The sequence below is a fragment of the Rhodamnia argentea genome, chromosome 11, assembly GCF_020921035.1.
Source record: "Rhodamnia argentea isolate NSW1041297 chromosome 11, ASM2092103v1, whole genome shotgun sequence".
NCBI classification, from domain to species: Eukaryota; Viridiplantae; Streptophyta; class Magnoliopsida; order Myrtales; family Myrtaceae; genus Rhodamnia; species Rhodamnia argentea.
Window position 1 is genome coordinate 2,601,382 of NC_063160.1, and position 16,446 is coordinate 2,617,827.

At 37.8% G+C, this 16,446-nt stretch overlaps 1 protein-coding gene across 1 annotated transcript; it reads right to left on the reverse strand.

The window, feature by feature from the left end:
• Positions 1 to 4,582: 4,582 nt before the first annotated feature.
• On the reverse strand, positions 4,583 to 4,981 carry LOC115744066 (antifungal protein ginkbilobin-like protein). The gene has a single exon (XM_030679158.1). It carries the CDS (start codon positions 4,979 to 4,981, stop codon positions 4,583 to 4,585), a length of 399 nt encoding a protein of 132 aa, XP_030535018.1.
• Positions 4,982 to 16,446: the final 11,465 nt, after the last annotated feature.

Sequence of the window (16,446 nt, forward strand, 5' to 3'; positions counted from 1 at the left end):
CCAATGATCGATCGATTTTGTCTTGGATCATACACCAACGATTGTTGTTTGAGGATCCATAATCACTTGCTTCGGATCACAACTTTGGAGGTCCTTCGGCTCCGAACCGGGCGATCAAGGTGGTCAGCTCATCATCAAAGTAATCTTTTGATTTTTCGAGCAATTGATACTCGAATTGGGCGGTGTTACTTGCTAACACCGGCGACGGATTTCCCACTTTGTTTTCGCCGTGAGCGGTCTGACTCCTTGAGCTTGAGCTTCCGCCGTTGCTCGGGAACTTGTAGGGATGATCAACTGGTCTCTTGCTAGAACCACCAGCGGAAGGTTGGTATGGCTCGTATTCTTGATTGGGAAGTGGCCGGGTACTTTTTGCTCGGTAGGTTTTTCCGGTATTGATCTTCCAGCCAACTTTGGTCCGGTCGCCTTGATTCCAAGCCGTATCGTGCTTCCTCGGCTTACCTCTAAACCTTTGAAGGTGATTCGTGACACTTTGCATGGTGAGTCCGTCTATATTCATTATTTTGAGTACAGCCATTGGTCGTGCTGAACCGGGTTGGAAGTTCCATCATACTTCTCAAAGTCGGGCATCTTGAACTTCTCCGGCACTGTGACCTTTGAAAAGATAGATAGGTCAATCTGGGGTATGTTGTGAGTCCCCTCAACCTCTCGGATCCTCTGTTCTATTTGGGCCAACAGCTTGGCCGCATCACCATTCAATCCGGGGGCCACGGGACTAGCTTGAGGGATTGGGACTGCGGGCGGCGTGCTCGAGCTCACGCCCGTGATGATCACATCTTCTAGCGGCATTATCGATAGGGGAGCGGCTTCCAAGGCTTTACCGGAGTTATCCGCAGGAGGAATTCGAGCGGGAATGATTAGCGGCGGGCTGGAGGTGGATGATTGCAGTTTGGTGGCGAAGGCGGCCATCATTTCCTCCATCTTTCGGGGCATCATCCCTTCAAAGCGCTCGGTCAATGAGTTAAGTTTCTCGTCCAGGGCAGCACCGATAGTGGCGTTAATGTCAGCCATCATCTTCGCAATCGATCGGGTAATATGCGGAGGATCCGTGATAAATTACCTGTACACAGTAACAAACCCAAAATTAGTACGGGGAGCAAGAATAGCGAGCCGGCCCATGGCATCCCTCTAGACTCAAACGAACAAAGTGATTATGACCAAAGGATTGAAACATGTAATTTTCAGTTTATCCGCTTTTACGAAAAAATTCATATTAATTCGCACGTTGATCAAAACATGTCCAAATTTTACGACTTTGTAGTTGAGAAGATGATGAACAACTTTTATGTTGGCCAATCGGACTAGAAATGCGCGGATCAAATCAGTTTAATGTGTATTTCCAAAAAAATCACGTTCAGAAAACTGTTATAACCGCATGTTGTTGAAAAAATGAAGGGCCATCTTAAATTATGAATTTAATTCTGAAATTTTGCAAGATATTAGTTGAAACATAGGTGTACAACTTTCGTGTTTGGCACTTACTCAAAGCTCGATCGTAGAATTTAGTAAAAATCGCACAACAGGAATAAGCCAAATCAAAATTGAGGACAAGCGATGAAATTGTAAAAGCTACGGAAGCAAAGTGCGAAATTGAAAATAAGACAATGAAACTTCTAAACAATCAACCTAAACCATGGACCGGCCCAAAATAAAAATGAGATAACAGGGTACAAGAGACAAGAAATTACCTCTCATACGAAGAAAATGCCAATCACAAAGACATGCGCATGAATTGTGAATTTAAATCTTATTCTATCTATCCAAAAGGCTTTTGCAAAGTGAAATGATGAACGAAATGACATGTCGCAGCCTCGCGCGCAATCATCATGACTAGTCGCAACCTCGCGTACAATAGTCATGACTAGTCGGGTCCAATCACTTCGGCTTGGTTCGGTCGACAAGGGCAATTCTCATGCATCGTAGCCTCACGTGTATGAGAACGACCCTTGAGCCATTTTTTGGAAAAATTTTCGGGATCCGGATGGGATAACCTTTAGCGAAACCTTACCGCCAAGGTTAAAGCACCATCTAAATACCATCTTAAAACTATTAGTGTGACCCGAGTCCGGTCACGGGTTGTGTGCGGTGTAGTGCAAATACGATAAATCATGCACAACAATTAAAGGCAAACACCGCTTCCATGATTCAAAAGTTAAATCACAATTCCAATTCACCAAGCTCGCAAAACAAAGGGTTAGCCGATCACTCCTCCCCTTATAACTCCCAATCTGCAAAAACATTTAACACCTAAGAATGAGAATTCAACCAAAGTTTACCAAATCAAGTGATTTCTTTTTCATGAAATTATCTGGCCTAAGTCCTCTTTGAGTCCCCGGTGGAGTCGCCAAGCTGTCGCGACTCAAAAAAAATAAACGAGTTTATTTTCGGGCTAATGGATTATCAAGTTAATTAATTAACTAACCTAACTCGGACTCTCCCAAGTCCATACCAAATCGCAACTTAAGATTCAAATAATTAACATGCAACGTGTTTTGAATTGGAGTCGCCACTAATCATTTTCGGTAGGTTGATTAGAAACCTAAATAAAATAGCGGGAGAAAACTATCTTATTTCCGCGAACCGGAGATTTTGAATTCGGGGATTTGGTTACGTCAGATTTCTCTAACGCCCTTTCGGTACCATTTTCATGAAAAATATTTGATTTGGCAATTTTGATGGATTTTACTTGAAATTCAAAGATGCAATTTTTTTGGTTTTTTCTTCTTTTTTATGGGGATGTAAAACATTGAACTTTGTACGATATACACCATGGGTGATTTAGAAAGAAAGAAAACGCAGCCAAGCATGAGTATTTACAGAAATAAATTAACATGTAATAATGCTAAAATTTGGAACACGTGGCATGTCTAAAATAAACAAATAAATGTTCAAACCAAACGATTACATTTTTGTAGATCGAAATGGAAAGGATTACCTTCTATTACACAAAATCTTACTCACATACACGTTATAGTTCCCTTCAAGATCTCGGAGCTGGAAGAACGCGGCTGTCGTCGAAAATGGCAAGCAATGGCGTTGTTGGGTTGCGATGGGCGAAATATGTGTCGGGACTCGTCGAAGATGATGCTCGATTAAAACTCTTTTTTTCACTCTCGAATTTTCTCTTCTGATTTTTCTCAAGAACTCTCTTTTTCCTCTCTAAAAATTCCTCTCAAAAACTCTCTCAATTCTCTTCCACTTCCCTATCACAAAAATTCTCCTCTACTCTCTCTCTCAATTCTCTTCCACTTCCCCCTTTTATAGCCAAATTTCTCCACCCTTCATTCTTCATCTTCATTTCTTCACCTTCCATTTTCATCTTCCCTTCTTCATCTTCATTTCTTCACCTTCCATTTTCATCTTCCCTTCATCACCTTCCCTTCATCATCTTCCCTTCTTCATCTTCCCTTCTTTATCTTCTCTTCACCATCTTCCTTTCTCCATCTTCTTTTGGTATTTGCAATGCAGTCCCTGAAGTTTCAAGTATTTGCAATACGATCCCTGAAGTTTTAAGTATTTGCAATACGGTCCCTGAAGTTTCAAATCTTCTCGGTGTATTTTTCCATCCCGCAAAATTAAGTGTTCTGCTTGCCCAATTATATGCCAATGCAATGTACGCTAAAAATAAATATGTGAGATGATTTTTTATTTAGAACTAAAATTAGTTCTAATTTTTATGCAAAAAATAGATTAGTCAAAATTTAGGCGTCAACAGTAGGTCTTTTTAGGGTGAGCAAGTCAGGCCGCCCGGACCGGTGGTTCGATTCCCCGTTCTAGACGGTGGCTGTCCAATTCCCAATTCCGGAGATATAGGACCAGACCGGATCGGTCGATTTTAATTTATTTTTTTTTGCATTTATGGGGTCTCATACGGTTGAGATTTGGACCATATGTTTATTTTGCAGCTTCTGTTGCCATAACTCCACCTAACAATGTCAAATGCTAGTGTTACTAAATTGTGCTTGAAAATTCTATCGTCTTTTTTTTTTTTTTTTGGAAAAGAATTTACTATTTTAAAGTCATTTCTTCAAAAATAATGGCCTTGATAATATTTGCTTAACTCCATTGGACCGCATGGGAACCGGACCGAACCGGACCGGCGGTCCGGTCCCCGATTCCGAAAATTGGGAACTAGCACCACCGGTCCGATTCTTGGTTCTTGAGAGGAACCGGACTGGATCGGACCGGAAGCCGCTTACCCCTAGGTCTACTCAAGCAACACTATAAATGGTCCATGATCTTGTTCATGAGACAAAATGGGTATTGCATCACATGACCCCGAGTTACTGGCTAGCATAACAAGCATAAATGTCACATGTGGAATGTTTCAAGTTCAGTCATATTTCTTGATCTAATTGCTGTGAAGGTTGGTAGAATGTACAATTCAAAAAGTTTAATGAGAGGCAAGCTGGATTGGGAACGCCAGGTGGAATTGATGACCGGGCGGTCGCACACGCAAAAAGAAAATTTGAACATCATGGACAATGGGAATACTTTAACAAAGGGGACGCACAGACGTAGGCAGGTTTGTACTAACTAAAGATCAAAAGCTAAAAAGACTTGCTTATTCCACGAAATAGTAATTTTCGTATCGCAATCTACAATCCTTAAGCTCGAATTGAACCCCTATGGTCAAATCACACATCTTCCTCATCATGTAATAATCTTGTACCAGACATTCGCTGCAATCTTCGTTCGTGAGGCCACCGTTGCACGACCCATGTCCATAACAAGGTCTACCACCGAACGAGAACTGGTCGTAGTAGTCGTAGCCATGAGAGGGTGTGTTCGAGCACCAATCGCTGACGACGTTCTGGACATTGTAGCAGTACGCGCTCGGATTCTCGTTTTTCTCTCCGTTGCACGTCTTCTGCACCAGGGTCGTGTCCGGAACGCCTCTTGCGATGTTGCAGGCATGCAGAAGCCCGCCGACAATCAACGCGATCATTGGAAAAGAAGCCATGCCTTTCTTTTAGAGGATCGCTGACGAAAAACTGCGGAAGGTTTAGCTATATCTAAAGATGCATGTTCGAAGTATCACTTCCTTTATTAAATATGTGTACAAAGGAGGTTATAATATGATCTGCAATTGTTTCCTTCAAGGATATATCCCCACGAAGCTAAGAGAGGAGGTACGGCCTTAGTTTCATCGAAATGGTTGCAGAATTCAATGTTTGAGCCTTTTTGTTTACTCTCGTGTTATCGTATTCCATCAGTTTTGGGCAGCAAAAGTTTGAATGGAGGTTTCCAACACGAAAACACAAAATTTTTAACGTAGCACATTGTTTTACTTAGTATTAGAAAGGGATAGCTACGCAAATGGTCTTTGAACTTTGGTCCAACCCGCAATGTCGTTCATTAATTTTTAATTTCTTAGATACGATCTTAACTTTTGACCTAATGTACAATGTCATGTCTAGACTTTTAATTTGTTTAATGCAGTCACTGCACTTTTCATAAATGTTTAATTTAAACTTTTCATGAATATTCAATCTAGTTCATGCGCGGTATGAAAATATATAATGTTATCTTCCATTAATTCAAGTTAATAGAATTTGCTGGTCTCGTTTCCAATCTAGTAAGTTTGAACAGTAGACAAAAAATTATCGTTACACATGGATTATCCACATATGTCATTCAACTCAAATCAGGATATAATAATTTATGTCATTTAATAGGATGGATGATCGTTTTCAAAACTGAGCAAATTAAACAAATTAAAAGGATTATAGTATTCAAATTTGAATTGTATATCTTATGTGAATAATCTGCATGTAACTCTTTTTTTCCACCATTTCAAAAATAAGTGATTGGAAGCTAAATCAGCAAATTTCATTAACTTGAATCAATGGAACGATAACCTTGGATGATATTTTTTAATAGTTCACCAATTAAATTGAACATGCACAAAAAATTCATGGACCACATTAAACAAATTAAAAGTTCGGGGATGATATTGTACATTGGGTTAAAGTTTGGGAATCACATTGAATAAATTAAAAATTCAAGAACGATGTCGTATATTGAGCCAAAGTTCGGAGACCATTTATGTGATTTTTCCTATTAGAAAAGATGCCTCATTTTAAAACAAATAGTAAAAGGTGCCAATAAGCAAAATTGGACAACATATAGCTCTTGGCATTTTAGTACTAAACATATCATAGCTCTTACATATTATAGCTCTTGCCTTACATCTTTTCTAGGAACCAATGGGTATAATAAACTTTCGTGGGTAATCAATGTTGTGGAAAGAGGACCAGTTCATTGATAGAAAAGTAAGGAAATGCTCAAATTCCAATTTGATTGTTTTTTTTTTTTTTTTGTCTAGTTCAATCCTATTCTATTATACTATACAAGCCACACTATGTGTGTTATGTGCTGTGTGCGGGTTGCGAAACTCTGCTCCCTCCTCACGCATCCCTACCCCACTCTCTCGGAAGGTGGGGATTCGAACCCCCCATTTCCCTCTTCCCAAGATAAAGTTGGAAGGTTTTGCACTCTAAATTCCTCAGAATATTTCCTTGAGCATTGAATTTTGAAAGTATTTGAAAACTTTAGGAGGGCCAAGCCCTACGGATATATTTAACAAAAAATTTCAAATAATTGGGGCTTCAACATAAATTTAAAAAGTTAGGGGCCAAAGGTTCATTGACGAAAATTTCCTCCAATCATGTCTCTAACTAATTGATTTGTTACATATTATAAACGACATTCACATGCACATTTAACTAAATATAAATATGAATGGGGTGACATACTCCTCCAACTATGTATCCAATCAATTGGTAGATTACAAGTTGTAGACATCAGGGACAAACAAAACGTAGGTGGTGCCCACGTTGGTAATCCGCCAATAAAAATTTAATATGTGAAAATTTCTTCCAAACAGGATTTAAGAAGAACATGACCCTATCAAGGTGACATTAACTTTTAATTACCACTAATTATTCATCATTATAGGGAAAATATCAAGAATTCTCCTCTGCGAGTTGACCACTTTCCATCTTTTATTGACATATTCCATTAATGGTTGCTAAATAGATTCAGTAAGATCTGCATGGAAGTGAAAAATAACAAATTTTAACAATGATAATACTAAAGTTCACTACAAGGATAATTTCATCCCCAGAGAGAGTACAAAAAGAATTTTGATTTTTAGCACAAACTAAGCTTTTCTAGCTAAGACCCCAAAAGATGAACCAAAAGAAAACTCCCCCAGGTAGATCATATCCAAAAGAACGGATGCTGAGGTATCGAGAGCTCCAGGTGGCTATCATCACACATCACTTTGTTCTCCACACTTTGTTATGCTCTTTTCGTTGTGCTGATTTAGACTTCGTTTGGCACGAAAAGTTGCAATAAAGCACCCTCAATTTTAGCCAAAAGTTAATCCGGGAAACTGCAGTACCCATATCTCTTTTTCTACTAAAAAGTTAAGTTTTGCTAGTATAACAGTCTTTGGATGATTGTGAGAGTAATATGGGTTACTATGTCTAATTATTATTATTTTTTTTTCCAGAACATGTCGTTGATCTCATAATAAATTAAGGACAGTCATATAATTATTTCTCTAAGAAGTTCACATATTGTGTTCTTTTTCGTACTTTATATAATTACTAAAAATTTAAAGATCTAAATATTTTTCTCTTTATTATTAATTTAAGAAAATGAAGAATAGACAATTTTAAAAACTATGTGGAACAAGAGAGAGTGAGAAAAGTTAGCCCTTTGAACTACACTTCACACAACAAACTTTAGTGTGAAGCTGTCGTTGCTTTCCATATTTTGATAGATGCGAGTAGACGTGGCTGGTTTCGGTTTAGGAACCGGCGGTTCCACTTCCTAAAAAAGGTGGAACCGCCGGTTCCGAGCCAGTTCCGATTTCGGTTCGGAACCGTCGATTCCTAGGCCCAATGAATCTTTTTCGCGGGCTGGTTCCGACAATTGTGGAACTGTGGGCCCGGTCAACGGGCCGGTTCCGGGCCGGTTTTGAGCCTCGGTTCATTTTGGCCATGTCTAGATGCGAGCTTCCATATATGGATATTAAGGAATGTACTTAATACTGTAACGGACAATTCAAAATTTGGTCCATTAATGTAGTAATATTCTGGAACGGACTAATTTTAAATTAGTCAATTAATATAGTTATATTATGTAGTTAATATTGTAACGGACTAATTCAAAATTCAAAATACTTTGAATTAGTCCTTCTAAAAAAATCTATAAATACAAACGCTATTCTAAAGTTAAGGATAAGCGAAACTCATTCTCAAAGCTATAGCCTATTTTTACATGGTATCAAATGATTAGTAGGATCCTTGAAAGCAATTACGCTATTTCTTCTTTCTCTACTATTTTTCTACCTCTCCTATTCACAAAGTCATCTCCCACCTCCATTCCGGCTGTGCAACAACACCACCTTAGCCTCAAAGTTTCCAGTGATAATTTTCTATTGTGGAAAATCTGGTTGTTTCCATTACTTCGTAGCCAGTCCTTAATGGGATACTTTGACAGCACGATTATCTTTCCCACTCCGACCATCACCCCTATGAACTACACTATTGCTACACCAAACCCCGCATATGATAAATGGATTCGAAAAGACCAACTTGTTCTTAGTTGGATGACATCTTCTTTCACCTAATGTCCTATCTTTTGTGGTTGGATTAGATACTGATGCCGATGTCCGGAAGGTTCTAAAAACTGCCTTTAGATCTCTATTGCATACAAGCATTCTTCAACTTCATATGCAACTCCAGAATACATCTAAATGTGACAAGTCTGTCTCAACTTATCTCCGCGAGGTTTCGGATCAATTAACTACTACCAATCGCCCTTTAGGGAATGAAGAATTAAATGCCATTTTCTTCCGTAATCTTGGTTCAGATTTTTCTGATTTTGTTACTGCTTTGACTACAAAACTTGATTTGATAACATTTCCCGAATTCCATCGATTGCTCCTCAATCATGACCTTCGAATGAAGTTTGCCATGGTGCATATAGAAGCAAATGTTATCACTTACATCCCTCATCATCCACCCCTATTATTCAACCACAACCGATTTCCAATTTTCAACTATTTAACACTTGAAACCCTCAATATTGTGGGCAAGGCAACCGACACAATTATGGGAACCCGGGCATCGATCTAAAAATAGAAAAGATCGATGTCAAATTTGTCAGAAATATAATCATATGGCTACAAGATGTTATTTCGGGTATTAACGATCTAACAATAATGCACTTTAGCTTATTGCTAATATGGCTGGAATTCTTCCTACCTCATCGCAATTAGACCGATTTCCGGATACTACAGCTACTCACCATGTGACGCCCGACATTGCCACCCTGCAGATCTCTGCATCACATAACAAAAACAAAGCTCTTCGCGTCGTTAATGGAGCAGGTTTAGACATTTTTAATGTCGGTTCTTCCAATCTTAAAACCCTATCAACAAATCTTTTAATTTCTCAAATATCCTTCATGTCCCTACCATTACAAGTAATTTGCTTTCTGTTCATAATTTTACATGTGATAATAATCGCTTCTTTAACTTTCATCCATTTCACTTTGTTGTGAAGGATTTGCAGACCCGAACGTCACTGCTCCAAGGTTCACTTAAGGATGGACTATACCGGATGTCGGATCTTTATGCCTCATCTCCATCCGCCAACACCATTTTACTTGATTCTTCCACCACTACCACTACCCGGTACGCCTGAATAGGTCATCCTCAACAAAGCAAAGTTCGCTTGTTGATTCATTCAAACAATTTGCCATTCTACATTTGATATCAATAAATGTGCTTCTTGTTTGTTAGGCAAATCCCATAAAACACCCATATCCTCCACTCATAGCATTAGTAAAGCATCTATCGATTTAATTTTTACTAATGTATGGGGACCTGCTCCAATTAATTCTATTTCTAGTTGTAAGTACTCTATCCCTTTTGTTGATGATTTTTCCAAGTATACTTAATATTATCCTATTCAAAATCAGTCTATGGTCCCTTGCATTTTCGAAAAAGTCGGGACTATGGTTGAAAAATAATTTGAAAAATCCATCAAAGTTGTACAATCTGATTGGGGTGGGGAATACAAAACCCTAAATAAATTTTTTTCAAACAATGGAATCTCCATTGTGTAGCTTCTCCATACACTCACGAGCGTAACGGAGCAGGTGATCAAAAAATTCTTCATATTGTTGATGCCAATCTTACATTATTGGCCCATGCATCTCTTCCTCTTAAGCATTGACCTTATGGTTTTGTAACCACCATTTATCTTATTAACATATTAATAACAACACTTTTAAACAATATCTCACCTTTTCAAATACTTTTCCATCAACAACTGGATCACAAGCTTTTGAAAATATTTGATTGTATTGTTTTTCCTTTAGTAAGGCCATACAATTCGCATAAATTTTCACTCTATTATACTTGATGTGTATCCTTAGGATATAATCCATTATACATTGGTTACCGTTGTTTAGATTACAAAACTGGATGCATGAACATTGCAAGACATGCTCATTTTATTGAAAATATTTTTCCATTCACCACACTTGGTTCATACCCTTCAGAAATACTCTCACCATCACATCTTTGGTTGACGATCTCCACGGCTGGTATGTCCTCCTACGCGTACCATGGTGTCAATGGTAATATTCTGCCTTCTACCCCACCCTCTAGTGCCTCTCCACCCACCTCTGAAGAACCATCACCGACATTATCAAATACTAATACTGCTTCAACGTCTATTATGTTGGTTTGTAGTCCATCTAACGCTGATACATGTTCTAATGAGACTCTTTTAGACGCCTCCCACAACAGCCTCTTGTGATAAGTCCCCAACTAGTTTATCAAGCACCAAGGACCCATCCTGCTACATCAAAACCCAAAGGCCAAGGTACATATCCATTACCAAATGTGGCCTTGACCGAAATAAGTTCTAAAGAAGAGCCACGCTACTTCACTAAAGCTAATAAACATGAAAAATGGAGGGAGGTGATGCTCAAAGAATTTAATGCTTTGTTGGATAATATAACATGGGTTTTGGTTCCACCAAATCCCAAAGCAAATGTCGTGAACTCTAAATGGGTTTATTGAGACAAGACATGTGCAAATGGTTTGATAGATCGGTACAAAGCCCGCATAGTGGACAAGTGCTACAATCAACGAGAAAGTATTGACTGTACGGAAACGTTTAGTCTCGGTGTTAAAGCACCCATTGTGAGTACATTTATTTCATTGGCTATGACAAAGAATTGGAAACCCCGATTGTTGGATGTTAGCAATGCATTTTTATATGGCAACTTGACTAAAGAAGTCTACATGGCCCAACCTCGGGGCTTCATTGACAAAGAAAAGCCAAGCCATATATGCAAGCTACAAAAATCCTTATACGGATTGAAGCATGCATCGCGGGCTTGGTTGCACTGGTTGAGCATCTTTTTAGAATCATTAGGATTTGTCGAATCAAAATCGGTACTTCCCTCTTCATACTACATCAGCCTAATTTTTCCATTTACATGCTCATTTATGTTGATGACATTGTTATTACATAATCAAACACGGCATTTATTCAAGACACTATCAAATGCTTAAACAAGGAGTTCTCCATACGGGACTTGGGTGACCTTAATTATTTCCTGGGAATTGACGTGCTCAAGCATCCATCTAGGTTCCTCTTGTTACAATAGAATTATGTTCCAGATCTCCTCCACATAACTAGAATGGACAGTGTTAAATTGGTTCACATGCTCATGGCTAAAAATACCAGTTTAATCAATCAAGGTAAGCCACTTGAAGATGCCAATTTGTACAGAAGCACCATAGGAGCTCTTCAATATGCCACCCTTACTCGGCCAAATATCTCCCATACAGTAAATAGAGTTTGCCAATTCTTAAAAGAACCAACGGAAGAACATTGAAGTATGGTGAAACGCATCCTACGCTACTTAAAAGCATGGACTGCTCATTAGTTCTCAATCCTTCACAAAACTCCATGCATACAATCATGCGGAGTGGACAGGTTGCCCTACTGATAAACAATCAACAGGAGGTTATGCGATTTATATGGGCCAATATCTGATTTCTTGGTCAGCTAAGAAGAAGCATACCATTGCACATTCCTCATTCGCATATGAGCATTGGGCATTGGCAAACGCTACTGCAGAAGTAGTATGGCTACAATCGTTGTTACAGGAATTGGGCATCTCTCAATCAAAACCCCATATCCTTTGGTGCGACAACCTAGGGGCAACATATCTTATGATAAATCCACTTTTCCATGCTAGAACAAAGCATATCGAGGTAGATTTTCACTTTGTCCGTCATTTAGTGGCACAACGCAAACCTGAGGTTCGCTTCATATCCACATGTGACCAAATATTGGATATCTTCACCAAGCCTCTTATACGGTGTCACCATGATCTGCTCAAATCCAAGTTGAAGATCATTCAGAAGCCCACATTCAACTTGCTGGGGCCTGTTAAGGAATGTAGTTAATATCGTAATGGACAATTCAAAATTCTCATTTTGAATTGGTCTATTAATGTAGTAACATTATGTCGTTAATACGGTAACATACTAATTTTGAATTAGTCCATTAATATAGCTATATTCTGCAGTTAATATTGTAATGGACTAATTCAAAATTCAAAATACTTTGAATTAGTTTTTCTAGAAAAACTCTATAAATACAAATGCTATCCTAAAGTTAAGGATAAGCGAAGCTCATTCTCAAACCTAGAGTCTATTTCTTACAATGGAGTGGGCAACTCCCTCCAGGTTTGGCAAGACCTGGATGAGGCCTAGATGACAAGGAGAGCTCCTCGGATCGATTTGTCCCATTATTACACATCCTGCTTAAATTATTCATGAAAGCCACACATTCCCATTGCATGTAGGCCTACACATATGAGATTTCGTTTGTTGAAATATTGTCCCACATCATTTGATAATGGGTCCTATAAACTCTTTATATTTTTGTAGTTCCCCTCCAATTATCGGCTTAAGCTTTTGGATTGGACTATCTCACATGGTATATTGAGTTCAAATCTTTCAAACCTCTATTTGCCTCCCAAATTGCATATTTTCTTGCGTAATATGTTCTTTATATTCATGTGGTTGACTTCTGTCTATCGGTTTAATCTTTTAGATTGGACTTTTCTGTAATCTTTGAGTTCACACTAGACCCCGATGCTCCATTCACACAATTTCCAGATCGAGTAATGAGATTGTTGCAAGCATTTGCGACATGTAGGACGGTCGGAACCTACATCAGCAATTTCAGACCAAATTTGACTGGAAATAGGTTTCAGACTTTTTTTTATAATTTTCTCGGCATAACTATTATGCGCTTTATTCATAATCAAATTGTCGGTAATGGTGAGGACATTCCAGGAGCACTCGAATCATCGTATATCTCTCCGTAGCATGTTACTTATGAGATTATCATCGGGATAGAGGATTCGCGTACACAATATTTGATATTGGGCCTTCTTATTTGTGTTTTTAACATGCATTTTGCATCCTCATTTCAGTAAAATTGTTTACCTGTTCACAACTTTGTCGTACCCTTACCCTTCTCACACCCACGCCCACATCACACCCTTATTTCTCTTATGCGGGAGAACATTATGTCCGATGGTTTAATTTTTTTTTGTCACATGATTAATTTTCGGATATTTTTATAAAACCTTAGATGACTTATTTACATTTTAATGAGTTATCTGATTAGGTCAAGCGATAGATTTTAGATTATCTTCATTTACTTGTTTCCTTGTCATTAGGACTCCAGATTAGAAAGCTGGATCTATTTTAGGTGATTTTGTTTAGCATTTAACAATAACCTGAATTAAATTAAATATTTTATTTTGGGTTAATTTCGAATTACCTACGGTAGAAAGGTTGTTAGAAAAATGACACTTATAGTGCCTTAATTTTGGTCAAATATGCAATTTCATCCTTGAACTTATAATTTGTGTAATGTGGTCCTTCAACTATTTCTAGATGTTCAATGTAGCTAGTTTGTTTGATCCAATAAGGAACAAAGTCACCCCAAGTCCCCAATCTATTGCAAAATGTGCTATCTAGTCCTTAGATAGTTAATTTGTTCAATCTAGTCCCTCAACCTTATATAACAAAATCAAATCTGTGTTTGGCACTATTCACTAGTTCTCATCTCACACTAATGTCCATATTTTAGAATACCTTTTATTTCAATCATTTCCTTAATCCATGACAAACATACTATCTTTCTAATACCTTTCTTGGCTTCATTCATAAATGTTACGGTAGGTCTATTGAATTATATTTTTTGCATATGATTTCTATAGTGGGCCAATACTAAAAAAAATCTCCAACTTTAGTATCTGCTCCAATTATATCCAATACTTTTTTTGTCTCATAAAAAATTTTCAACTTTTGCTTTTGTCCCAATTCTACCGGCCTAATATTGAAAAAAAAAAAACCCCCAACTTTAGCATATACCCCAATTATATCTAAAACTTTTTTTGCCTCATTAAAAACTCTCAACTTTTACTTTTATCTTAATTCAATCACCATTAGCCTTCTGTTCATAATCATCATTAGTTAATCTTACATGGCATTTTCACGTTGTTACTAAATTACACCTCAACAAAGTTGATATGAAAAAACCTCCAACTTCTCTTCTATTTTTAGCTTCCCCTACACTTTCTTGGGAGATATAGAACCACTCAAGACGGCGTGTTTCAGATTCTCCCCGATATTCAACAGCCCAAAGAACGGCTAGACGTGGAGATTTAATTATTTGGATGAACGATCTCAAATCTCATTGTCCCCGAAAACCGTTGATTTTGAAGATTCATTGGTTAATTCGGCGAGAAAATTCCAGCCATGTAGGATTACCTAATGGCTATTATGGACGGACGGCCGATTGTTGTAGAATTTGGGCAAAAGTAAAAACTGGAGGTTTTTATGAAATAAAAAATGATTTGGATATAATTAGAACAAATGCTAAAGCTAAGGGGTTTTTTCGGGTATTAGACTGGTAAAATTGGGACAAAAGTAAAAATTGAAGATTTTTTATGAGATAATTTTTTTTTTGGATATAATTAGGACAAATGCTAAAGTTTGGAATTTTTTTCTTGGTTATTGAGCCCTCTATAATAGTAAAAGTTAAACCTCATTTAGAGTTGTACCGGTTTAATATTCATGTTATTTTAAGTCTTATCTCTTGTTCACATCTCTATTCGGTGTCTCGTTCGTTCAGACCTTAAATTCATGTGAAAATCAGAATAAGTACAAAATAGAGAAAACAGTGATGTTTTTGTTGTTTTACTAACCAAGTGGAGTATTGGCAATCAAACGCATCGTTCTAATCAACTCCCGGTCCACTGGGTCTCTGCCCCGCCTCGGCCCCTTTGGGATCTATTATGTACCGATGCCCCTCGTTTGGGCCTTTTTGTACGAAACTTGAATTATCGGTAATGCAATTTATCTTTCTAACAAAAAAAAAAAAAAAAAGAGTATTGGCAATCTCAAAGATTTTAAATGAATTGTAGGAACTTCCCATCAAGGAATGAATTGTTTAATTTTATTTTAAAGTACTTCTAATAACTTCATTAATCATCAGTTGGATAGTTTGTTTGTTTGTTTGTTTGATAGGTGTTGTCGGACGAGTGCGTCTAATTTTATACTATGCTTGTATTTCCTTGTCACCTTGATTATCAGTTATGACATAGCATTGGCGAATAATTTATTTTTGCGAGAGATGCTGAATTTCACTAGAAAACAACCAATAGAGTTGCACAATCCTTATTGTTGTGGCCTTTATCGACATGGATGGATGTAAGACGAGCGAATCTCCAAGCTCTACTTCAAATTAATTTAAGGTTTAGTCCATTGGGTTCTTCAATTTTTTTTATTTTTATTTTTTGGTATGATCGAGTTCTCAAAATTGCTCGATTTGTGCGAGTTCTTTATAAATTAATACCAATTTTCCTCTCGTGAAATTATTGACGTGACAATTAATTTAAACATATGGTAACAATGTAATGTTAACAAGAAGGCACGTCAATTTTTAGAAAAAAAAAACAAGAAAAACAATTCAAGAGCAAGGGGGACTGGATCCCTACATCTAAATACAATGTAGCAAGGATCAAGCCACCCTCGTCCACCATAGGAGAAGTCCGTCCACCCTCCAGGGCGATAGGGGCCGGCAACACCCCCTTGTCCTCCGTCTCTCTAGTTCGGGGCTCGGCAACCCTCGTTTAGTCCTCGTATCTTCCATGCGAGGCTCATTGGAGACTAGACGGCCATCGTCTTTATCTTCTAGATTTTCTTTTTCATAAAAAAAAAAGGCAGTGATTTGGCATTATGTGAATCATCGATGCAACATCACTTGATGGCACAATATAAATAAAGATTAGAAATTTTGA

Excerpts from the sequence above, each read along its gene's own strand:
- LOC115744066 (XM_030679158.1), bottom strand. The coding sequence starts at position 4,981 with ATGGCTTCTTTTCCAATGATCGCGTTGATTGTCGGCGGGCTTCTGCAT.